This window comes from Aphelocoma coerulescens, chromosome 5 (assembly GCF_041296385.1).
Source record: "Aphelocoma coerulescens isolate FSJ_1873_10779 chromosome 5, UR_Acoe_1.0, whole genome shotgun sequence".
Lineage (NCBI taxonomy): Eukaryota > Metazoa > Chordata > Aves > Passeriformes > Corvidae > Aphelocoma > Aphelocoma coerulescens.
The window spans coordinates 28,569,671-28,594,495 of record NC_091019.1 but is presented as its reverse complement, the minus strand read 5'-3'; the positions used below and the strand labels follow the sequence as shown (position 1 = coordinate 28,594,495).

Sequence of the window (24,825 nt, the reverse complement as noted above, 5' to 3'; positions counted from 1 at the left end):
CCGCCCCGGCCAGCCGAGCCGGGCCGAGCGCCGAGCGGGCGATGGGTGGCGGGGCGGGGGTTTGAAGGAGCGGCGGCGGCTGCAGCCGGGCAGGTAAGGGCGGGCTGGGGGTGTCCCGAGTGGGGACGCAGTTGCCGCCGGGTGAGGAGCCGGGGTGCGGTCAGTTTTGGGGGGCCCCGGGAAGAAGTCGTTCCTCGAGCGTTGTGAGGGGCGGGGGTCTGCCCACGCGTGGGTCTGGCGCTCCGCGGGGTGGCTGGGGGCGGTGTGCGGGGTACCGCTCGCCCGTCGGGGGCTGCTCGGGGGAGCTGCCCGGGCTAGCTGCGGCACCGGTAAAAAGTTCCCGGTGGCGCTGGGGAACGGGAGCGGGCGCCAGGAGGGGCGCTTGCCCCTTCGTCACCCACCGGGGAGCGGCGTGCGGCATCCCGCGTCCCTGCTGGGAGGGCCGGTGCCCTCGGGGCGGCTCCCATGGGCAGCCGGTTCGCCGCTTGCCCGGCAGTGGGGAGCCTCGCTCTGCACCTGGCGAGGGCTCTGCGTGGGGAAGGGTGAGGTGTGACCGAGGGGGCAGGGACAGCCCCACTCCGCTCGGGGCTGAACGGCCCGTGCCCACTTGCTGGGTGCGGAGCAGGGGGGGTGTTGCCCTGGGGGCTGGGAAAGGTCTGGGGGCCTCGGGGACGAGGGCTTTCATCGTCGCGTCCGTGCGCGACAGTGTCTGTCCCCGCCCGGGGACGGGGGAGCGGAGCGGGGAGCAGAGGGGCGGTGGTCGGGCCGTGCAGTGGGGGCTCTCCCGGAGCCCACGCAGGACCCGCACGGCCCCCGCTGCGCTCCGTGTTTGCCGCACCAGCACGGGTGTCCCCGTTCGCAGGCGGGAGGGGGCGCGGGGCCCGCCTGGCTGCAGCCTGTTGCAGAAGTGGCTCCAGCCTGTGCCCGGTCCCGCGGCCTCCCTCCCTCCGTGCCGTGCCCTGCCTGGGCTCAGCCTTCTGCTCAGCCGAGGCTGCCGGCCGGCGTCCCTGCCCGCAGCCGGGCCTGGTCCCTCACGCTGCCCGGGGCAAAGATCGGCGGTGCCCGTGGGCCAGGAGGCGCTTCGTGGCCTCTCGGGTGCGCATAGAGCTGGGCCGAGCCGCCCCTCCTTCCTCCTGTCCGGTTACCTCCGCACAATGGGCACAGTGTGTGCCTGCGGCTTCCTCGGCGGGAATTACAGTTGCATGGGCAGGCACTTTATTCTTCCTGATCTCTCCTCTTCCCCCGAGGGTTCGTTTTCCAGCAGGCTGAGTTCAAAAAGGGCACGAGATACCGCTGGCAAGCAGTCTGGCGCTAAACAAACCTTTTTAGTCAGAATCACATGGATTAGACCCAACTTTCCATTCATATGCAGTGCTACCTGCGAGGTTCTCTGAATTTCACGGTGGCTGGGCTGCTAGTGTAAGTGCGAAGGCGGGTGAGATAGCACTCGAAGCCCCGTGACAGAGGTCTCCAGCACAGTTTACTGGGGTAGGTGTGTGCTGCTGGTGACTCTAGGGGCATATCCAGTGCAGACTGCCAGAGCTGCTCTCCTTCAAGGAGAAGCTCTAGTTCTGCCAGACAGCAATCTGAGAGCTGGCTGCCTAGGAGACTGCCAAAGACACCTTGTCTTCAGCCAGAGGTGAAGCTTGATGCACAAAGTCATTGGGCTACTCTGAACAGCACAGCTAGGTTCTGTCCCCGAGTAAGGAGCATTTTGGCAGATGCTTTCTCTTCACCCCTTGCTCCCCAAATTCTGTCCCACCCACTGTCATGTCCCCTTTTGTTCATCTCCTGCCTGCAGTAATTGAGTTTGGAGGACAGTTTGAATAGCATCATGCTGCCTTTTTATGGTAAATATGCTGTAAGGGAGCACTGTAGGATGGGTGGCTTCTCAGAGCAGCAACAAGTCCATGAGACTGGGCAAGACTTAAATTCCCTTGGCTTATGATGCCCATGGTGTGTGTGGTGGCAGGATAGGAGGTGAAAGGCTGGCTTGGGGGACTAGTTTCTCTCTTGACTGTGCCCAGAATGATCTTGGAGCAGCTCTTTCCTTAGCACTTACTGTCAGTCTGGGTGCTGTGGGCTTGTGCTTACTGGAAATCCACTGGCTGTAACTGAGGCCACATAGTTTCAATGCTCTGATGATGAGGGGTTCAGGATCAGCACTAATGGTAGGAAAAGAAGCAAACAAAAAAAAGCAAACGTTCTGCCAGCCCATCTGTGGGTACAGTGCTGAAGTCCAGCTTGCTTGGCTGCCAGTGTCTTGCTCTTTGCTCAGATCCATGAGACAATGCCATTTCCGGGAAGCCTGACTCCAGGCGCAGCACTGCCATGGGTATAAGGCAGTTCATCCTCAGTAAGCCTCAAAACACATCTTTCAGAGTCCTGGGGTAAGTGAGGATGTCTTCATACAGTACCTGCCAGGGTTGGAGCTGGGGAACAGGATGTGAGAGAACAGACTCAGTATATTGATGCTTGGCTGTGTCTTGGGAGATGGGTAGTTGGGGTGGGAAGTGGATATTCCCCCCAGCCTTGTCTTCCTGCTGACCTTCACTGCCAGAAGGGACGTAGCCTGGCGGTAAGAGGTCAGGGATGTGGATCTTTTTGGCTGTGGTTGAAAGCAAGCAGTTGTGATGAAGAATGAGATGGCCTTTCTGGCCCCGACTCTTTAGGGCATCCCTTCCTGCCCTTCTCAGCTCTCACACCATGGTCTGGCTGTGTATTTTCTCTGCTTCTGGATGAGCTCAGCCAATACTTTAGGATAGCTAGGGACATATTAGACTTGCTCCAAATAGCCTGTAGATGGAGGCATGTCCAGGGAGTATTTTAGTCCCTGTTACGTGAACCCTGCCTAGAATGGAAGGCTTCATTCACTCATGATATCCCTCTCGAGGCCAACACCTTTCAGGAGAGCTCCAAATCTCTGTCCAAATGAGGAGACGAGGACAATAAAGCACACCATGCTCTGAGCATGGCAATGCTGGTGGTGGCAGCTTGTACTTCTGATCTTGGATAGCCCTCCTGGGGTCTGGAAAGGCAACAGCTGGCAGGGGAAGCTGGTGGTGTAGTACCTAAGTTCCTGAATTGTTGACTTGAAGCAGTAGTCTGAGGGGAAGGGAAACCCAGGTCAAACAAGCTTAAGGGGCCTTTTAATGTGTGTTTTGACTTGGAGGCATTTTGTTGCCGTTCTCTGTCAGGGTGCCCCTGCCCTTCCCAGCTTAGCTCAGACTTGGCATCTCTGGAGAAAGACTCTTTTTGGCTTCCCAGGAGGAACAACATGTCTGGCAATGTGTGCAGAGCCCTGCTGCGAGATACTGACTGCCTCCTGCCTCCAGATGCCTTTTCCAGAAAGCCATTTAGAGCCACAGATTGTTACTTGGATAACTCCCTTCCCTGATTCATTAGCAATGTGCAGTCTCTCCTGTAATACTCAAATCTGCCTGTGCCAAAGGCTGAAAGGGAGAGGCCATGTCTTTTAATAACCATGTGATGCAGCTGGAAAAAACTTTTGGACACGTAATTCTCTGGTGGCCTGAGTTGATGGAAACACTCCAAGGGAGAGATACAGCTGGGCCCTGAGGGAGAGGGCACTGCAACTCCTTTTGGGTGTGTGAGGAGTAACTGCTTGTGGTTTCTGACCTTGCTTTCCCCCAGCGTCACCCTAAGCTCTCCTGACCCCACCTGGAGAAGGCAGGAGACCTGGAGATCAGTCCCACCATGCTGCAGATCTTGCATGTCCTGTATGGTGCCGTGTAAACAACTGCTGGTAGCTGGGTTGCAGCCATATGATGTGGACTCCATCCTGGAGATGAGCCTCCTTGCCATGTGCAAAGGGGAACTCTGCTGTCCCAGTGCTGCTGTGTATGACAGGCACACATCTGGGTCTCCCCACTCAGTATTAGCTCTGCCTTTGCTTTTTGAGCTCTTTGCTATTGAAAGTACTCAGTGTTGTTGCCAGCAGCTTCTGTTTCCTAGCCCAGGTGGAGGGACTTGGCTCTTACCTGCTGAACTGTTTCCTGGAAATGTAAAGCTCCAGCAGCACCAGGGTGAGGGTTGTGGGGTGTATACCAGGAGGGTTTGGCACCCTGGTTCGTATCCTGTTCCTACTGCTCCAGAAGTATCCGTCTTTGAGTTTCCCCTCTGAGACCACTTTGGTCTGAGGCAGGAGCTGATCAGGACAAGCAGAGTGGGGATGATGGAGGAGACAGATGTCTGTTTAGTGACATGTGCCATAGGGTCCATACATGTCCTTTCTCACATGCTGCCACCTTGTAGCCAGAATCTGAGGGAAACTCACAAAGCAGAAGTTTTGTTGGGCCTTGTTGCTGAAGAAGGGTTTTGCTGAGCAGTGCAGTGCTGTTCTTCACTCTTAGAATTGCTGGATTTCACTGTTCAGGTAGCAGCTGTTGTTACTATTTTTTATTTCCAGACGTTATTGGGATTGATGTCGCCTCCCTTCTGTCATATTGTGCTGTGCCAGGCTGGCCTGGGGTCTGCTGTGGCTAGAGGGTGCAGGAATACAGCACACTGCACACTTATTTCTCTGAGCTTTTAAAACAGACAAGACACATGCTTTTAGTAGATTTTTACCCGCTTTTAAGGTCCTGCTCCTGCTGCATCTTAGAGCAGTGATGTGGGGATAGAGGGTCTTTAAAACAAAATTCCCAATTCTTGTCTGATTCTTTTGCCCCAGCATATTTTTATGTCTGTGCTTCTGTTTTGGGCTTTCTCCTGATAAGGAGATAATAATCCTTCCAGCTTCCTGGGAGAAGGGCTTATCCATTTCATCCTGCAGTTGTGGAATGTGTGTGCCCAGCTCTGTGGGAGTTGGAGGAAAGGGGTGCACTGGCAAGATCCCAGCAGAGGAAGAGGATTTCCTCTGAGGAGGAGTAACATGTGCAGACTGCTCTGCTCTCTTCAGCACAAGTTGCGTGCATGGTGTTCTTTGCCTTTGCTTTCTCTCTCCTCTGCCTTTACTCCTTGTCTCTCCCTGTACGCATCTATTTGGACAGACTCTCTTAACTGCCATTATGGGGCTGCCCAGGGCATGTCATGGGGGCTCAGGTTACTGGACACGATAGTTAATGCCTTTATTGCCTCACAAGTTAGACACTTGCTGTTGTTATCATGTTTGGGAGGGAGCCAGAGAACTTGCATCCCTCCCCCAGCTCCTCATCCTGCTGGAGGATTGGTGTGAGGACTCACATGTGTTGCGATGCAACATGGTGGCTGTGGCTTTGCCAGCAATTCTGGGGACACGTGTACAGCCCTCCTTGCAGGCGTGGGGAACGTGCCAAGGACAGTGCAGTGATCTGGGACTGGGAACATGCAGCATGCAGGTAGTCATTCTCCCTTGGGCTGTCTGGGTAGCCTTTGGTGACACCGAGCCATGCTTTGTGACAGGCTGGAGGATAGGGACAGGACCAAGGTGTTGGGTGATCTTCTCTATGCTCTTGGATGTGCGGGGCCCTGTCCTCAGAGCTCTCTCATGCAGCAGCTCTTCATGTGACCGTCTTTTGGGTTTCAGGTGACAGCAAGCTCCAAAACTCTCAAGTACAGCTGAGATGTCTTGTCTGCCCTTCAAGCTGAGAATCCTTGGTTAGAGAGGGTCCTCACAGGCACCACCAGGACGTGCCAACTTCTCCAGCTGTTCCTAGCCACTCCTGCAACATTGGCAGCCTTCAAAGGTTAGTTATCGTGTGTGTTAAGTAGATGGTTTACATGTGGTTGCTCCCTTGCTGTTTTAGTGCTTCTAAATCAGTAAAAGGGATAATTGCATGGCAGAAGGGCTGTGGGTATTTGGGACCTGTGGGAGGTTCTGGAGACAGCACTGGCACTTGTAAGCCCCCATAGCCCAGTTCTTGGGAGGGAAGGACCAGATTCTCCACATGAATCCTTTGAAAAAAGTGTGATCCCATCTCTGTGGCTGTTCACCTGAGTGTGCATGTCTGGGTCCTTCTCCCCGAACACTACTATAGTCTATTGCTTATTTCATGTGTAGTGGGCAGTAAGTCACTGGGACCTGGACTGAGGAGCTGGAACAAGCTCTCTGGGCCAGGGAAAATGGGAAGACCCCCTTGTGAAGGCTGTGAGCTTGTGCTGGCGTTGTTCTGTCCTAGCAGCGTCTTTTCCCTCTGTCCTTTACATCAAGTGTTTCTTTGGGGCCACTGTTCTCAGTGGTCACCTCTCTCTCCCTGCCCCTCATTAGTGTAGGGCTTGGCATGCCAGCAGGAGGGAGCCTCAGCATGTCTACGCCTTGATCGGATTTGTCAAGGCTCCTTCCCTTTTCTTCCTGTTCATTGAGGTCTGAAACAAAGCAAACAGAGGAGAGGAATTCCAAAGAATAGGAGTGAGGGAAGAGAGGAACACTGGAGTGACAGGCTGCCTCTGCACACACGCACCCCCTTGGTCTGGTGGGGCAGAGCTGGTGGCAGAGCATTTCAGGAGGTGAGGCCATTCCTTGGCACTCCTGTTCCCAGCTCTGGCACCAACTGCCTTTCTCCCTGTGCTGTGGGGCTCCTATCCTCACTGCTCAGGTAGCTTCTGGAGCCTCGGGCTTGCGGCCTACTCTGCATGGGCACGTGCGCCTGAGCACGGCTTGAGGGAAGCAGGGCACTATTTGAACTGCTTTGTTTGTCAGGGGCTGTGGTAAAAGGTTTCCCTCTGTACCTGTGTCAGGAAATCTTCCCCTGCCAGGCAGATCCAAAGGAGCCCGGCATGGAGCTGAACGTCCTGCCTGGGTGCCAGGGCAGCGAGGCACCGGCCCCTCCCCAACTTGGAGCCAGATAAGTGCTGGAACAAGGCCCTTTTGTGCAGACAGGTGTGTGAAGTGGAGACAAATGTGCTCTGGCGCTCATATTGTTTCCCAGGAGGCAGGAGACTCAGGAGGGGAGTCATGGCCAGCCAGACAAAGCTGCCACAGGTAAAGCTTTGTCCAGTCTGATAGATCTCCTTGCTCCCTCCTTTGTCATCCTCAGGCCATCACGCAGTTTGCCCTTCATCCTGCCCTCACACTCCCATAGACTGGATCAGGGAAGGCAATAGGATGCTCAACAGCCCCAATACAAAGCACTTGAGGTGAAATACATCCCTGCTAGTAACACCCCCCTCCTTGCACTTAAGCCACAAGGAACAGCCTTTAAGCCACAGCCTTTTCTTTCCTTTCTTTCTTCTTCCTTGTTCTCTACCTTCTGGCAATCTTTGCACTCCATAGTTTAATTAAAAAGCAAAGCAAAGTGCTTAGACTCCAAAATGTGCAGATTAAGGGGTTACTAATCCTCTTCCTCAATGGGCGCTCACATCCTGTCCAGCCTGTTATCAAGCTTCTGTTCCCTGAGTGGAAACTTGGCCAAACTTGAGGCCTCTACCTCTCTTCCTGCTTGCTGTGCTGGAGAGGAAGGGCGAGGGGTGACAGGAGAGCCGTGGGGGAGAAGCAAAGTGAGTTTTGGGCTTACAGAGGTGGGTTCTCAAGGTGGGTTTGTAGTCAGCACTGGCTGTCTTTGCTTTTTGTGTCCTGTCTGGGTTTGGTGCTCCAGGACCAATAAAGCAGGGGTTTGGTGTTTTTATTTTGGTATTTTGAGTGCTGTCTTCCTATTCTGACAAAATAACCTTTCTGTCAGAGGAAACAACTGCTTCCCTGTGTGAGTGTGCATGTGTATTTATATGCTGGGTGATTTGGTTCAGGTCTGTGCCTTCCCTGTGTATACACCCCTCTCTTGATTTCCCAAGAGTCTCTTCTGTGCTCTTATGCCCGGTGTATGCCCAAGTGAGCCGTGCTGCAGCACTGCTGAAAGAGCAGGGCTCCCTCACAAGAGTAGGAGCCTGGTGCCTGGCAGTGCTGCATGAGGCTGGTCGTATTCTCATCTGGGGAAGCTGAGATCCCTTTTTAGGACATACAGTGTCAGTGAGGTGGAGTATTTGTGGATCCAGCAGGAAAGAAGGAGTAGTGAGGATGACTGTAGTGGGAAGCATAAGGCTCTTCCTGGAAGCATCCTGGAAGACCTGATCACAGGACGGTCTGAGCTCTTATGGCTCTGTCCCACTCCTGGTGCAGGCTGGGCACTGCACAGAGGTTGCTGTGGATTGCAGATGTGAGCTTTTGTCCTCAGCCACTGATCTGCTGCCTGGTTGAGTTGAGCTATGCTGTTTCTTCCCTGCTTTTGTCCTTTGGTGTGCAAGTTCAAGGTTTAGCTCAGCAGTGTGAGAAGCCCCAGGGACAGCAACACAAGGAGCAGCAGGAGGGGAGGAGGGCTGGGAATGGTTAGTAATGGGTTTGGATGTTGGGAGTATTCTCCTTTCCACTGCCTGGCTTTGGGAACTGCCTCCCCTCTGGGATCCACTTCCCCTCCTTTTTTTGCCCCCATCAGTCACTACCTCATTTCCAGTTTGCAAGATGCCCTATATGGTTTTTTTGCAGGTAAATTTTGTATCTTAGCCTGGACAGCAGTTTTTCCTACACAGTGTTGTCAGAGCCTCTTGGCAATGTGCAAGCTTCTCTGTAGCTCAGAATCACTTCTGGCCTTACAAAATGCCCAGGGCACCCTGAGTGGATGGCACTATTGCTGCTTGGGCTTTTAGAGCCTGCCCTGAGCCATTCTGGTTTGCTATTTATAGTGCAGTTGTTCCATTCCTGTGTGGACAAGCTCTGCTTTCAGCCTCACTTGGGCACTGAGGGCATTGGTGCTAGGAATAGCTCTGGACAGGGAAGATACAGGAGTGGCTGCTTGAGCACAGTCCCAGTTTGGGCTAGTCCCTTGTGGAAGACGTACCAGGCTGCATCCGTGAGCTCAGCTGCTTTTCATGTGGAGGAAGTGATGGGATTGCCTTTCTTTGTTGGTTGGTGCCTTGTGTGTGCCTAGCTGCTGGACTAGAGTTTGGCATTGTGAGAGATGGAATTTGGAAGAGTTGCTCCAGTGACTGATACTAGCAGGACTAGTGAGGGACCGTGGTGTCATGAGCCGATGGCACGAAGCTGTACCAGCAGAGGATTAGGTTGGTTATTAGGAAAAAGCCAGAGGGTGGCTGGGCACTGGAAGAGGCTCCCCAGGAAAGTGGCCACAGCAGCAAGCCTGACAGAGTTCAAGAAGCTTATGGACAATGCACTCAGGCACATGGTGTGATTTTTGAGGTTGTCCTGTGCTGAGCTGGGAGTTGGGCTTGATGATCCTTGTGGGTCCCTTCCAACTCAGGATATTCTATGATTCTGTGCTGGGCAGTTGGCATGGGAAGCCCTGCTCCTAGCATGTCCTTCAAGCAGTGACAGTGACCTTGTGTATCCTGAACTGCTGCCCCCTGGGGTGGGTGGATCCCTTGTGGTGGGGTACCTGCCATTCCTCGAACAGGGCCCTGCTCTCCTCCCCCCAGGGAGTGTTTGCTAACCCTGAGGGAGCTCGAGCTAAAGCCTGAAAGGAGCCTGCAGCACAAAAAAGCCAACACCCCCTCAGCACTGCTGCTTGGGCAGAGCTGCTCCAGCCTTTTGGCTCAGGATGCCCTCAGCTTGTCTGGAGACCAGAGCTGGACAAATAATTAATTGCTTGATTTAGTGCCCAAAATGAAAAGCTGGAGGGGAAAAAAACTCAACACAGACAAATTTGAGAGACTCTTTATCTTTTCTTTTAAATGTAATGCAGCTCAATTACAAACAAAACAATGCAAAATGAGACTTTTTTGCTTGGAAAACAGAGCATTTTGTTCTTGTCCAAAACTTGTAGTGAAGGAGCAAATAGGTCTGAGCTATCTGGAAACTGCAGTTTTCAATCAATAACTATTCAGCCAAAAACACTTACCCAGTTCTGCTGGTAACAGTGCACAGCAGGCACCTGACAGCCTGGCTCACAGCCATGCCCCTGGCATCTCCCCAGAGGTGGATGGTGTCGTACCTCTTGTGAGCTTTTCCAGGTAGAGTGCCAATCTGGGGTTGTTGGAGTCCCTTTCTCTCCTTTTTTGCTGTAATTAACCTAATTAATTTTGCCTGAGGTGATACAGACTCAACAAGCATGTGTAGGGGATAGGTTTGACCTGTTGTGCTGGGATATGGTCTCTTGTCCCCCCAGAGAGCATCTCCTGGTGCAGGATGTTCAAGAGCATTTAAGGGAAGCAGAGGGATTTGGGACACGGGGTTAGTCCCTACCCATGGGCACAGCTAGCTGGAAACTTGGGGTGCCAGTACTGCACAGGATGAAATTCCCACCCCTTGCTGCATTGGCATGATGCCTGCTGGGTGTTTCAGCTGTGCTGATGGCAGAGCTGGAACTGGTGGAGGGCTTGCTGCAGGCTGACTTGGATAAAAGCTGGAGTTCCCAGCTGCTGACCCTGCTCAGCTCTGACCCCAGGAACTGCTGCAAACCCACAGCAGTGAAAGTGTCAGGAAATGGCCGGGGTGAATAGGTATTGATGCCCATAGCACATCCGGAGACCAGGACATGGTGAATCTAATGGATTCAGAGCTGGCCATTAGCTGCAGCACAGACATCAGCAAAAATGCAGATAGGAGAAACCTAATCCCATCAGCGAGGAAGGGAGCTGGAGATCAGCCCCAATGCTGCTTCTGTTTCAAGAGGCAGTTGGGGCCCTCCTGCACAGTGCCTAGGCCTGGTCCCTCCTGTGCCAAGCCGTGCTGGCCAGGGAGGCATGTGGATGAGATTTGATTCAGGACTTTGTAGCCTCTGTGTCTGTCCTCAGTTAGGCTTGTGCCTCACCAGGCCCGGAAAAAGGCCAGGCAGTGTTGATATTTAACCTGCTGAGTATACTCTTAGCATCAAACAACTTGTAGTCCAGGGAGGTAAAGATGGAAGCAGTGTGTTAAACACTTACCTCCTCTGTGAGTTTCTCAGGGATCTCAGCAGCACATTGTCAAGGTCTCATGGCAGGAGAAGCACTGGGGTCACCTCCAGGTGCCAGGTTGGAGCAGCACTGGTTACCCTACCAGGCTGTGCAGGAAATGGGCTCAAGTGGGGAACCCATGACCGCCATGGACATTCAGGGTGCTCCCTTGCTTCAAGCCTGGCACTGTGGTCACAGGGCTAGCTGAATGCTGGGGGAAGGTGGACTTCTCCAGAGCCATGTCCAGCCAAAGGGTTGGACAGCCTTTGGGTGAGGGGCTTTCTGCTGGCAGGGAGTGGTTTGGCCCTGAGAGGTGATCTTTAATTCTAGCCCAGACTGAGATCCAGCTGGTAGTGTTGGCACATCTGGGTGGGTGTCCTGAGCAGTGTGTCCAGCGTGCTGCAGCTTGACACACACAAGCCTTCAGGGTCCATCCTGCTCTTTTCTTACTGCAGTGAGACAAATGCAGCACATGCAGAGGAGTGTAAACCAGCACTCTGGAACCTTCCAGCTTCTTCTTGGGCTTAAGAGGGGTGAGAGCACTTGGGGGCTGTGTTGCTATCTGGGTGGGCGCCCTTTACTTTGCCTGAGAGTTGTGGCAAAATGCAGCTGCCCAGCTTGTAAGCACTGCAGGACGTCTGGTAGGCTCAAGCCTCCTATGCCACACCTGCACGCTCTGCCGTGGCACTGGTCTCTCCACGTGTGCCACACATGCCCTCCATGGCTGGGGCTCTGCTGGACAGCTGAACCCAGTGCCTGGTTGTGGGCAGGGAGACTGACTCTGCAAAAGCAGACTGGGCCTAGCAGGGCCTTGTGATTAGAGTCCCTGCCAAGAGGAGCTGCTCCCCTGATACATTCCTGGATTTCTGACATGGAGAGGTACGCAGCAAGGCATTCCTGTGTCAGACCCAGCCTGAGCTTGCTGGTTTCCTCTGGGAACAAGGAAACAGTCTGGTGACAAGAGTCCCTGCTTCGGCCAAGCTTGGAGCTTCAACACCCTTCAGAGACTTTTAGCTCCTCTTCCCCAAGTGCTATGGTCCCACCAGAGCAGGAGAAGATGGCTTTTCAGTGTGACCTCTGCAGAATAAAAAACTGAACTCGGAGTGGCAGAACTGTGTGTGTGGTAATCTTACGGGCCTGGGGAGAGCTTGATGTTTGAGAATGAGCTGTAACTGAGGCACAGCTGCCTGTTCTCCCAGGAGGATCCTTTCCAGGATTTTCTCAGCAGCTTGGTGGTGTCTGGGGGCAGTGGGGAGATGAGGATGCTTCCTTCTTTTACAACCTGTGTTGGTATCCAACTCTGGGTGCTGCTGGATCCCACCTCTAGAACATGGTGGCTGTTTGGCACAGTTTGCTCTTTTCAGGGAAACACAAAGGTGAAATTCGCACTTAAGGTTTGCTTATCATAAGACTGGGAAGGGAGGGACAGCGTGGTAATCCGGAGCATGGGGTTTTAATCCTGCTCTCCTGGCCAAATTCCATTCCGCCTCTGTAAATTCCTGCAGCTATCCTGCTCTGCACTGCCTGTGTGGTATCTGCTGGCTGGCACAGCCCCCCTCAAGTGGCAGCATTTCAGGCATGGGGAGCGGGACAGGGAGGTGACCCTGAATCATAAGGCACTTTGTCAGATGGGTGCTGCAGTACACACTTTAAAGGTGATCTGCTGAATGAGGAACCAGCCTGTCCCCTCCCGTCTCTTTGTAAGAGCAAAAGTGATTGTCCCCAGTTGCCTCTCTTCAAAGTGTGGTGCCTTTTCTGAGTTGTCAGTCTGGCTGTGCAGCTCTTGTTGCAGCTTTTGGGCCCCTTCTCACCTCCTGCAAACCTGGGAAGTTGTTGTGTTGGGCTTCTACTGAGGCAGTCTAAGCAGGTCAGCTAAAGTCACTGTTCCAAAAATGACACCTGGGAGAAGAATTTGCAGTTTCTGTCACCTACAGCTAGGTAAGAGAACAGGCACCATAGCTCCATGAAATCACTTCTCTCCTGGCTGCCCCGCAGCTCTTTACTGGGACCAGCCAGGCTACCTCTTCACTTGTAAATGCCTGAGGGGGAGGCAGTAGAGGGGGCAGCAAGCCTGGGGCTGTCCCTGTGCCCCTACGGGCCTCTGGGTTGGGCCCCACAGACAGTGTAATTGTGCCTCAGCATCCCTCTGCAGGTGCACATTAGCTCTAGAAGATACAACAGGCTAAGACACTCACCCTGCCATGGGCCTTGCTGCCAACTGTGATGTTGTGGGAAAACAGAGCTGCTCCCCTCTGTGCTTGCAGGGCTGAAGGAAACATGGTAATGTGATGGCAAAATTTCCACTGCCAGCTCTCCCTAAACATTAACTGCTCACCTGACTATTACTGAGCCTTAGAGAGTGAAGGCCATTCGGGCTGAGTGATGTGGCTTACAAAAAAAAGGGGATTTCCTGCAAAAAGAGTGGATTTTGGAGGAGTGGAGTGCCAGCACATGGGCAGCTCTCAGGGGGGAGCCTGGGGCAAGCAAAGTTGCTGCACTTTCCCAGGAATGAAGGTTGCTTGTGCATGGAAGGGTGGCTGGCAGGCAGCCAGTGTTGGGCTCCTGCCCACGCCTCAGAGGTTGGTGTGAGTATGCACTGGTGTTTGTGCAGCTGCCCAGCTCTGCTGGCATGACATTCCCTGTCCCCTGGCCGTTGCCCTGTTGTCACTGGAGGCAAGGTGTCCCAGGCATGAGACAAGACCTGGGTCCTGCCTGCCCCTTCCCTGGTATCTGCTGTCAGCTTCTTCCAGCGAGAGAGGTGCCTTTTTCTGTCCCAGGGGCCGTGTCCCTGAGCCCTGCTGAAGCAGGAGCTGCTTGCTCCTGGGAAGAATGTGGGGGAGGGAGGATAACCTGCTGTGAACAGCACTTCTGGCCTGCACCCGCGCTGGGGTTGGAAGCCGGCAGTATTGGGAAACCTCTCGTCTTACTGCTGGCTGCGCTTGTCTGGTGAGCAAGGAGACTGAGGAGGGAGGGCGGAGAGGCCCAGGGCCATGACTGCAGGGCTGGGAAGAGCCGGGAGGCTTGCGTGCTGTGCCACGGCCGCTGGTACCCACTGTGCCCCTTGCCCAGCAGCTGCTTCCAGCCTTGCCCTCTGTTTGCTGTGCCTCTAATGTTTCACAGAGGAGGAGAGGCTGTGTAGCTGCCTTCTGGCTTGCCATCTTTCCTCCACCCCCATAAACATCCTAAAAATGCCCGTGCCGTGCCTGTGCTCCCCAGCAGCCTACCTGCTCCTGCCCTGGCTGGAGAGGGGCCTGGCTGAGTCTCAATGCACTCGGTCTGGTTCTGGGAGCAAACAAGGTATGGGGGTCAGGAAAAGCGTGTGGAGAGGCTGCGGAGGTCCGCTGGAGCAGGAGGAGGTTTCCTCTCCTGAAGCAGTGCTGTTGGCGGTGGGCTGCAGGAGGTCTGGACTGCTCCCAAAGCATGGGTAAGCCCTGCGTGGCCATGCCTCAGCTGGAGCACATGATGGATACCTCGGGGCAGAGGGAGGACGGTTCCGGGAGCGGAGCATGGGCCCCGGGCCGGCTGGGGGAGCAAAGGGAAAGGCTCCTGCCCCGGGGAGCCGCTGGCTCAGAGGAGCAGCAGGACAGCGCGGGCGTTTCCTCTCGCTGCCGGGGCAGGGCTGGCCCAGAAGGGCGCTGCTGAGGAGCCGCTGCCTCTTGCACCGGCGGCTCTGCAAGGGCAAGCAGGAGCTGCCCGAGCGGGAGGTAAGCGCGCCTCGCAGGGCAGCGATCTGCGTGCTGCTGTGGCTGCGCGGGCAGGCCGGGGCCCGCCGCGCCTCGCCCGGGGCTCTGGGGCGGGGGCAATTCACACTGCATCGGGAGCGCTGTGCGGGCCGTCTGCATCCCACTCCCTCTGCCTGCTGCCGCTCCTGCCCCCTCCCGCCGCACCAGGTGGTAGGAGGTCCCCTCCAGGCGCCCGCGGCATTGAACACCCCCGGCAGGGCTTCTCCTGCTCCAGCCCCGGGCCAGGGCTGCCGCCTTTGCCCAGCCCCGGGGCCGGCGCGGGGGGGGGAGCAGCAGGTAGAGTCTCTCTCTGCATAGTTAGCATTCCCAGCCCCGGCCTCCTGCTCCTCCTCCCGCCATCCTGCTCACTCCTGGTGCGCTGGGCAGGTCTGGTTGAACACTTCACCCTTTCAGTGAGCCCTGCTCTTCTGGGCCGGAGCAAGGATGAGACAGCGGGGGAGCAGTTCTTTCCCTTTCAAATCTGCAGTGGGGCTTGCACTCTGCTCAGTTGAGGGGCAAGTGCTCTGATGGTGGCCAGCATCTCTTCTCTCTGGCTAGCAGCAAGGTCTGCATCCCACCCTCCCCATACTTGCATCCCAGGTTGGCCGTGGAGCCCCTCTTTGCCAGTCATGGGCAGAACAGGTGGGCTCTGCCGCTATCCCAAGGCCCCCAAAGATCTCTCAGTGAGGACAAAGCCTTCTGCACCTGCCCCAATAAAGGAGGAGGCAGGAGCTAGGAAGGGGGTAGATAATCCTGATGCTTCCTTTTTTTGAAGTAAAGGAGGGATATTGAGGCCTGGGAGTGGGAAAGGAGCTGGAAGGAGGATGGATTCCTCCCAATTTACTTTGGGCAACTCTGCGCCCCTGGCGCTGGGGGCTCTTGAGTAGAAAGCGAATTTAATCTCTTGTTTTGTTTGTTCTTTCTTCCTCTGAAAGGGGGGCTGGCGGGGTGTGCGGGGGGAGCTTGGGTTTGAGAGCGGGGAGGAGGGGGAAAGTGTCAGATCTAGAAGGGAGGAGTAAAGGGAGGACGAGGAACAGCAGCCCCCAGGAGGGAGCAGCAGCAGCGGGCTGCCAGCCGGCTTGGGAGGCGCCGGGGAAGGAGGAGGCAAGGGGAGAGGCAGGTAAGGAAATCAGCGCCTGGGGGGAAGGCAAGCAGCCAGGTGAGGAGCACGACAAGGGGTGGCAGGAGGGGTGGGGGTGCTATGAGGTGGGGCATGGATGGATCCTTGGATGCCTCCGGGAGAGGTTTTGGAAGCTGACTTGCTGCTGGTCCCATCCAGTCCCGCAGAATTGCCATCCTAGTATGTTCACATGCAGGCTGGGCACAGAGTACCATTCCTGCAGTGAGGGGCCATGGGGGCAAGTGGGAACAGGACGGGTGCTGCTGTGTGCCACCACCTTCTCTGTCCTTCATTTGTGCTAAAGTTGCTTCCCTGCCCCTCATCTTCCCCGAATGCTGGGTGCTGGCTGACCTCCCTGGCCTTTCCTCACCATGCCCCCCTGCCATCCCCCTCTGGCCTGGCCTGGGTAGCCCTCCAACTTTGTGTGGACCTCGGCACATGGGGTTGGAGACAGGCTGGCAGCAGCATGTGGAGACCTTGCCATGTCCAGCATGGCCCGTGGCTGTGGCAGAGAGAAGGGGTGCCTGGGCCTGGTGTGTTCCATGTGTCAGATCCCCCTTCCTTGCCATGCCTGTGCTTGGCCTGCTTTATAGAGCACAAAGGCTGTTCAAATGCTGGGCCTGGCTTGCAGGGAGCTGTGATGCTAGTGGGACATCTCTGCCAGGAAAAGGGGTGCAGCTCTCAGGGGCCATGCCTACTACCACGGGAGCTCAGCTGTATCTCCAGTGGGCTGGCATGGCCACGCTCCCACGGGCTGACCATACCCCAGCCCTTGTAGAGCCTGGGTATCCCTCACTGCGGGTGGATGGAGCCATCCATCTGTAATTCCTCCAGCGGGCTGGAGCTTGCACCCAGGGGCCGCGGGGAGGGAGGGTCGGAGGCGGCCGTGTGTGTTCTCCCAGGCTCCAGCCCCCGCGGCCCCATGGGCATCTGCACATCAATGGGCTCCAGCGGGGTGTGTGCAGGGGGAGCAGACCCTAATCCGGCCCATTCAGCCCGGCGGCAGCTTTTGTTGAGCCTCCAGATGTTTCTGCGCCGAGGGCGCGGAGCCGAGGGCAGGCTGCGGCGGGGCAAGCGTCCCCTTCCCCGTGGGGTCTTTGCCTGCCCGGGCACCTGGCTCCGCGGGGTCCCGGGTGGGGAGCACGGCTGGCCGCGTCGTGGGAGCGTCCCGCCGGCGGCGGAGGGATGAGAGCGGGGTAACACGAGTGGCAGAGCCGCGGCGGGGTGAGGAGGCTGCCCCGGCCGCCCGGTGTCCCAGCGCGGCCGGGGAGCGCCGTTCAGCGAAGTGTCTCGGGTTTTCCCACCGAAGTGGGCGGGCGGCGGCGCTTGGGTGCGGGAGTTTCCCGAGCCCCCGGCCCTGCGTGGGCTGCGCTCCAGCCCAGGCGGCGGGGGAGGCACCGCGCCCCTCCCACGGGCACGCTCCGGGACCCGTCTGGGACTCGCTGCCCGGCTCAGGAGGGCTTCAGCATTATTACCTCTCCCCTCCTCTGTGAGCCCATGGCCTGTGGGATGCCAGGGAGCAAGGCACAGAGCTGGGGTAAAACCTCCTGGAGACCTCCTTCCTATCCCCATTCCCCTCCATGTTTGAGCTCACCCCCACAGGCTCTGCAGTCCTGGCAGGATGGCGGGACAAGTGTGGGGGGGGCAAACGTTCCGTCATGGGCAGGAGTGTGCTGTCTGGAGAGGTAATGGGTGTCTGTTTCGCTGCTTCACTTGCCCAGGTACTGTCCTGGAGGGAGCAAGTGATGGAGGATGTCCTGCTGGGGGGATGTTGACACACCTGGGGGCAAACAACTGGTGACACCTCTCTCTTTTCCCCTGTCCTTCACAGGCTCTAGGATGCCAGGGCCAGCCGGACTCGGGCTGCCCACCTGATCCTTGTTGCCCGCGTCCTGCACATCATGTTGCGTTCCTGGCGCATGAAGCTGAAGTTGCTGCTCGCTACAGTGACCCTGGCCATTCTCCTCTCCTGGCTCTACCTCTTTGTGGGCAGCCTCGAATGTGAGTGAGTCCTTGTCCTCCTCAGATCAAGGGACAGTCCACAACTGAGGGTGGGCAGCAGGGGATTAGGGGTGATTGCTCTGGCCATGCAAGTCACTGCAGGTGTATCTGACTTGAGAACATCTTCAGGGACATCTCTGGAGATCAGGGGAGCAGAGCTGAGATGTTGGCTGGGCACTTATGAGGTGTGCTGGGACCTCTCAGTTGTGGCTCTGCCCCACCACTGACACCTGGGCTCTCCTGGCCTTGCCATGCCCTTTGCGTACCCCATCTCTTCCACAGATGGCCGCTTCCTCCTGCTGCCGCCTTGTCTGGGCGAGCAGCCGAGCCGGGATGTGGAGCGGGAGGCGCTGGCCTCGCGGGTGCGCAGGGTGGAGGAGGAGAATCAGCAGCTCCGGCTGCAGCTCGGCCAGGCTCAGGCGGAGGGCAGCGACGGCAGCCCGCAGTGGGGGGCTTCTGCTGAGGACAGAGACCCCCCCGGGGGTGAGAGGAGCAACCGCACGGCCTGCCCCAAGCAGCGGACAGTGCACAAGTGTGAGGTGGGTGATGGCACCGGCACGGTGGCATCGTGGATAGGCAATGTCAGATGGGAGGCTGGGACCCTATGGAGCATGGATGTACGTGCAGCTCACCTGGCACTGCTCTCCCTATGTTCTGGCCATGCCAGAGCCTCATCCTGGCTCTTCATGGTGCTCAGGGGGCCACAGTCAGTGGGTGAGGGTATCTTCCTTCTCCAGAGAAGGAGACCAGACAGTAGGAGTGGCAGCAAGACTCCTACTCCCTGCTTCTGAGTTAGGGAACTCCCACCTCTCTCTGGGGCTCCTTCTGCATGGGAAGGGTTGGGTTTTGGAGTCTGGCCCTGTAGTGTGGTCCCAGGGAGGAGCTGACAGCCCCCACAAGGAGGGAATGTCCAGTCTCAAGGTGCTGTTTGTCTCTGGGCAGCTCCTTCATGTCGCGATTGTGTGTGCCGGGCACAATGCAAGCCGGGACGTGGTCACCCTGGTGAAATCCATCCTCTTCCACAGGTAATGGGGAGATGTTGTGCCAGAGGCCTGCTGGTTGGGGTTCTCACATGAGCTGCTGCAGGCTGCAGCAGGGCAGTGCTGCAGAAAAGGGGCTCTAGGACCTCTCTCTACCCCTTGTGCCACTGCTTAGAGCGACAGAGGGGAATTTGTTTCCCCCCAGAGGGTCTTTTTTCCATTTGCCCCATGGGAGGGATGGGGGACCATGTTCTCTTCATTCTGCTGCGATGCTGAGTGTTGCTGTGCTTGCTCTTGGCAGGAAAAACCCCCTCCACTTTCACTTCATCACGGACTCGGTGGCCCACCAGATCCTGCAGACACTTTTCCAGTCCTGGATGGTGCCTTCCGTCCACGTCAGCTTCTACAACGCCGATGACTTGAAGGCAGGTGCTTGCCCTCCCTTTGCCCTGTCCCAAGCCAGTGCTCAGAGGGTTGAGGGGACAAGTGGATGGAGGGTGATTAACTTTTTCTTACTGATCCCTGGCTCACCCCCTCCTCTTTCTGGGCTTGTTGCTAGTGCTGCTGAGAGGGGAGCACAAGGCTGTTACTGGAAGGGTGGGGAAGCCCCTTGCAGTAGCACTTCCCTGTGGCAGAGCTGACTACCCCAATGAGACACTGGCATCTGGGGGGGGTTCTGGTGGCTGGAAGAAGTGCTCCAGGCTCGGCTGGCTCCACAGCTCTGCATGCCCTTCTGTTCCTGGCCTCCTCTGCACGGGGTGCCAGGACACGCAGCTGTCCTGACCAGGCAGGGGAAGGGCATGGCCAGGCCCAGCCCTGAGGTGTGTTGCCTTGCAGCCAGAGGTGTCATGGATCCCCAACAAGCACTACTCTGGCATCTACGGGCTGATGAAGCTGACACTTACCAAGGCACTACCCTCCAACCTCTCCAAGGTCATTGTCTTGGACACGGACATCACCTTTGCCACTGACATTGCTGAGCTCTGGGCTGTCTTCGGGAAGTTTTCTGGTGAGGACAGGGTGCCCGTGGGGCCCTGGCAGGGCCTTGGGTGCTGGGCTCAGGGTGGCAGTGCCTGCCTGCCACAGCACCAGCACAATGGGTGTCCTTGGGCCCTCTGAACCAACAGCAAGATGAGCTGCGTCCATGTTCCTGTGTTTCCTCAGAAAAGCAGGTGATTGGGCTGGTGGAGAACCAAAGTGACTGGTACTTAGGCAACCTGTGGAAAAACCACAAACCATGGCCAGCCCTGGGACGTGGCTTCAACACAGGTGAGTGTGGGCTGCCAGGGTGGGAGGTGCAGCCTCATGGCACATCCAGCTGAGGTGGCACTTGGCACAGGGAGACTGGGAGAGGCTGAGGTAAAGTAGGAGAGTGGTGGGCGCAAGAGGACTGCTACAGCATCCCAGGGTTGTGCGGGTGGGCACAGAGAAGTGACATCTCCCAGGGGCTGAAGACATGCAGGCAGCTGTGCCTCAGCTCTGCAGTGGCTGGGTGCTCTCTTGGTGACCCAGTGCCCTCTCCCCTGGCACTCAGGGGTGATCCTGCTCCTGCTGGACCGCCTGCGTCGCCTGGGCTGGGAGCAGATGTGGCGGCTGACAGCAGAGCGGGAGCTCATGAGCATGCTCTCCACCTCACTGGCCGATCAGGTAACTGTCCCTCCTCTGGGGCGGGTCGGTCCTTCTGCATTCCCACAGCACTGCTGGCACAGGGGACCTTCCTCGTCCACCCGTGCACTCACGTTTCTCTCTCCTAGGATATCTTCAATGCAGTGCTCAAGCAGGACCCATCCCTGGTGTACCGGCTTCCCTGCTTCTGGAACGTGCAGCTCTCTGATCACACCCGCTCGGAGCAGTGCTACACTGAGCTCTCGGATCTCAAGGTGGGTGGGGTTGCTGCTTTTGAGACTGGGGAGGGCCTGAAGGACAGTGCAGGCACTGGAGGTGCAGGGGAATCAGCATGGGGTCCGAGGGCTTGGGGAGCTGCTGACTTCCCTTTCCTGGGGTGACACACTGCTGCCCAGGTGATCCACTGGAACTCACCCAAGAAGCTGCGGGTGAAGAACAAGCACGTGGAGTTCTTCCGTAACCTCTACCTGACCTTCTTGGAGTATGATGGGAACCTGCTGCGCAGGGAGCTTTTTGGCTGTGCCAGTCTTCCCAGCCCACCCAGGGACCAGGTGAGGCTGACTGTGACTCTGCCCCCAACCCCAGAGCTTTGTGTGGGCAGAGACCTCATGCAACCTCTCCTGGGGCTCCGACTCTCCCTCACCTTCATGGTGTTGCAGTTGCAGCAGGCGCTGGAGGAGTTGGATGAGGACGATCCCTGCTATGACTTCCGCCAGCAGCACCTCATGCAGCACCGCATCCACCTGTTCTTCCTGCAGTATGAGTTCCTGGCCCTTCCCAACCCCACTGATGTCACCCTCGTGGCCCAGCTCTCCATGGACAGGTACTTGCTAGTAGGACTGGTGAGAGGTTGGAACCCACCTCTGCTCCTCTGGGCAGGCTCCACAGCTTTGGAGCTACCAGGGAGTCTCATTTCATCATTCTCACACCCCAGGCTGGGAGCATCAGTTCTTCCTGCTCCCTGCTGAACTGGGCTTGACTGGCACGCCAGAGGCGCCCGGTTCTGGGTTTGGCTCAGAAGCTGCTGCGGGGCAGGTCTGCAGCTCAGGCCGTGCCCTGTGCTCCACAGGTTACAGATGCTGGAGGCCATCTGCAAGCACTGGGCGGGCCCCATCAGCCTGGCGCTGTACATGTCGGATGCCGAGGCGCAGCAGTTCCTGCGCTACGCCCAGGCCTCGGAGGTGCTGAGCGCCCGCCGCAACGTGGCCTACCACATTGTCTACAAGGAGGGGCAGTTCTACCCCATCAACCTGCTGCGCAACGTGGCCTTGGCCAACACGCAGACGCCGTACGTCTTTCTGACAGACATCGACTTCTTGCCTATGTACGGCCTCTACGATTACCTCAGGTAAGGCTTTCTGCAGCCGGCTCTTGCTCAACCCGCTGGGCTCCCCAAGCACCAGAGTTTTCAGGAAATGCCCTGGGCAGCAGCTCTCAATGGGCAGAAACTGTTTCCTTTGTGTTCAACCTTGGGATCCTGCCCTTGCTTTTGTCAGACACTAGCAGATGAGGAAGGGGCTGTGGCTGTGAGGGTTGCCCTGTTCCTCCTGTCCCTGCGTGGTACCACTGCAAATTGTCAAAACCCATTAATACCCGTGTGGAGTGGTGGGCAGACTGGAGGGGATGAGGAAGGAGGCTGTGGCCATGCCTCACAGTCAGTGAGACCTCACACCTTTCCTACTACCATAGGAACTCCATCCAACAGCTGGAGCTGCCCCAGAGGAAGGCAGCTCTCATCGTGCCGGCATTTGAGACCCTGCACTACCGTCTGACCTTTCCCAAATCCAAAGCAGAGCTGCTCTCCATGCTGGACATGGGCTCCCTCTACACCTTCAGGTAGGAGCTAGCACTGTCCCACCATCTAAGCAGAAGCCAGCTGTGTACCCTTGTGCCTTGGGGCTGTGCACCCCCGGTCTCAGATGGGGGTAGCAGAGCCCTTGCATCCTCTACTGTCTTGGTCTCTCACTTCCATCTCTCCCCGTAGGTACCACGTATGGCCAAAAGGCCACGCCCCAACAGACTACGCCAAATGGCGGACGGCCACCGTGCCCTACCGTGTGGCATGGCAGCCCGACTTCGAGCCTTACGTTGTAGTGAGGCGAGACTGCCCCAGGTATGACCAGAGGTTCGTGGGCTTCGGCTGGAACAAAGTCTCTCACATCATGGAGCTGGATGCGCAGGTGGGTGAGGGGCTCCTGGCACCACAGAGGCGCTGGGTGTCAGGGGCTGGTGGCTGGGCAGTGATGTGTTGGTGCCACCATGCCGATGATGGTAAGAGCTGCTGCTCTGTCCCCAGGAGTATGAGCTGCTGGTCCTGCCCAATGCCTTCATGATCCACATGCCCCACGCTCCCAGCTTCGACATCTCCAAGTTTCGCCTGAGTGCAGGGTACCGGGGCTGCCTCCAGACACTGCGGGAGGAGTTCCACCAGGACCTGTCACGGCGATATGGAGCTGCTGCACTCAAATACCTCACTGCCGAGAGAAGCCTGTGATGCCTGGGGACAGTGGGTGCAGGGTGCAAGCAGCACACTGGAGAAGGGAGGGTGCAGGGCCTCCCTCCTGCCCCCGCCACAGCCCGGCCCGAGGGAATGGAGTCAGCAGCACAGCCTTTGCAGCCCACCCAAGGGATGCCTGTAGATAAGATGGAAGACATCAGCTGCAAGAACAGGCAGTGCCTGCAGGTCAAGCTGCTGCAGCCTTCCTGTGTTGCAGGGGAACCTCCCCATGCCAGGGGCCAGGGCTGGGGTCTCCTCCCTTCCCTCTTTTAGCGGATGTGGATTTCCAGTCTTTTTTAGCTCACCTCACCTTGAGGCCTGGCTCCTCTAGAGACCTGGGAGCTGTACCTTACCCTTTTCTCCCTCTGCTCAATGGTCCCAGGTCCCAGTCCTCCAACACCCCTCCAGGGCTTTGGTGAGTTGGAGATGAAGTTGTAGAGCATCCCTTTACATCCTTTGTGGAGGCAAGCCCAGAGGAAGCCTTCCAGCACCCTGGGAGGAGTGGCCAGGGAGTACTGGGAGTAGTTGGAGCCTTGGGTCAAGCCCAGATCAAGGCTGGCTGGTTAATGGGAGGAAATATTATTACTCCCCATCTGTATGGATGCAGTCTCCTGTGGAGCTGGCCCTGTACAGGTGGTGTAGGAGTCACCCACAGCAGGATGAGCTCCCAGAGCAGGATGGGCTGTCTGCTGTCCCCAGCAGTGAGCTCCCAGGATGGACCTTCCTGGAGCAACCGTGCTGGTGACAGACCCTGTCTTGTGCTGGCATTGCCCCACAGGGCAGGGCTGCCAACCCTCCCCATGGGCAAAACAGCAGCTTCATGGGCCAGCACATGCTGGGAGAAGTTCCCGGCGGGGACCACCCTGCTCCTCTCCAGCTCTTGGCAGCACAGTTGTTGCCATCAGCAATCAGGGATGTGGCTGACACTGGACAAGACCATAGCTGAGCACTGTGGCAGGAACCCCATGCTGGGAGCAGCGTGACTGGACACTGTTCTACCGCTATCACACACTGGAGCACAGAGGATGCATTGCTTTCCTCACACTATTTAAATTATTTAATACTTTTCTCATAAGAATTCAGTAATTAGGGTGTCTGGGTTTGTTGGGTTTTTTTTAATCTTTTCTTCTTCCCAGATGATTTTGCTGGTGGCCCTGGAGGCTCTCCAGGCCAGTTGCTGCTGCAGCCTCCACTGTTCTCTTCTTAGCTTTGCTCTGGGCTGCAAGAGCCAGCTCTGTGCAGGGTGAGGATTTCCGTCCATGGTGGGAGCAGCTAAGAGGAACCATAGAAAGCGCGGGGTATGGAAAGGGCACAAGCGCCTCTTGCTTAGTCTCTCTTTTTAATTTAATTTTTAAATTAAAGCTTTTTTATTCTTTTTCACATTCTTGTTAGAACTGCCTGGTTATTAATTTCTTTCTGCTGTGAGCCTGCTCGTGTTCCCTGGAGGGAAGGCAGCAGGAGGAGAGCAACAGAGGAGTAGCCCGAGCCTTGGCTGGGGAGAAGCATCACTGGGCTTGCTCTGCCTGGTGCATTGGGAACCCTTTCCTGTTGGCTGGGCACAGTGGGAGGGTTGGGGAACAGCAGTGCCGGGTACAATTAGTGCCAGTGTTACCAAGTGGCAGGCACACAGGTACCCTGAAAGGGCTGGTAGTTGCTGACTGAGGTGGGCTTAAGGCTGATGGTTCCCATGCTGCAACAGGACCCAGGCAGCCTGTCCACACAGCCAGCACGCCTGAACTGGAGCCTGGGGCATCACAGCTCAGGCACAGTGTCAGTTTAATCACACCCAAGTAGAAGAAGCTGTGGTTTCATGTGGCGGTGTTGCAGCTCCTCCCTGAGAGCCTTGGCTTTATAAGACTCTTAGAAATAAAAGCTGGCTCCTAGGCCCCACGAGACGCCAGCCTCACATTCAGGGGGGAGGATGAGGATGGTTTGCCAGCAGCAAGTGTTGAGGCTTTATTTGGGAAAGGGCTGGGAAGACATTGCTCATCACTGTGAAGCCAAGCGCAGCTCCACCCCACCAGTCCCTAGCAGACAGCTTTTGTTTAACACAGCCAA

At 56.8% G+C, this 24,825-nt stretch overlaps 1 protein-coding gene across 6 annotated transcripts; it reads left to right on the top strand.

Annotated features, from left to right (window-relative positions):
• Positions 1-23: 23 nt before the first annotated feature.
• LARGE2 (LARGE xylosyl- and glucuronyltransferase 2) lies at positions 24-24,147 on the top strand. 6 transcript variants are annotated; one of them, XM_069017335.1, is made up of 16 exons: positions 24-93; positions 5,528-5,687; positions 17,495-17,664; positions 17,947-18,203; positions 18,607-18,689; positions 18,946-19,073; positions 19,486-19,653; positions 19,809-19,913; positions 20,179-20,291; positions 20,399-20,524; positions 20,666-20,821; positions 20,930-21,093; positions 21,340-21,618; positions 21,960-22,106; positions 22,255-22,450; positions 22,567-24,147. In XM_069017335.1, the coding sequence occupies exons 3-16, from the start codon at positions 17,565-17,567 to the stop codon at positions 22,762-22,764; spliced, it is 2,220 nt and encodes a 739-aa protein (XP_068873436.1). In that variant the 5' UTR covers positions 24-93; positions 5,528-5,687; positions 17,495-17,564; the 3' UTR covers positions 22,765-24,147. The 6 variants fall into 6 exon arrangements, with proteins under 6 accessions (XP_068873436.1, XP_068873442.1, XP_068873437.1 ...); XM_069017336.1 differs by lacking the exon at positions 24-93 and adding an exon at positions 123-141; XM_069017337.1 differs by lacking the exon at positions 24-93 and adding an exon at positions 5,245-5,339.
• The last annotated feature ends 678 nt before the right edge of the window (positions 24,148-24,825 follow it).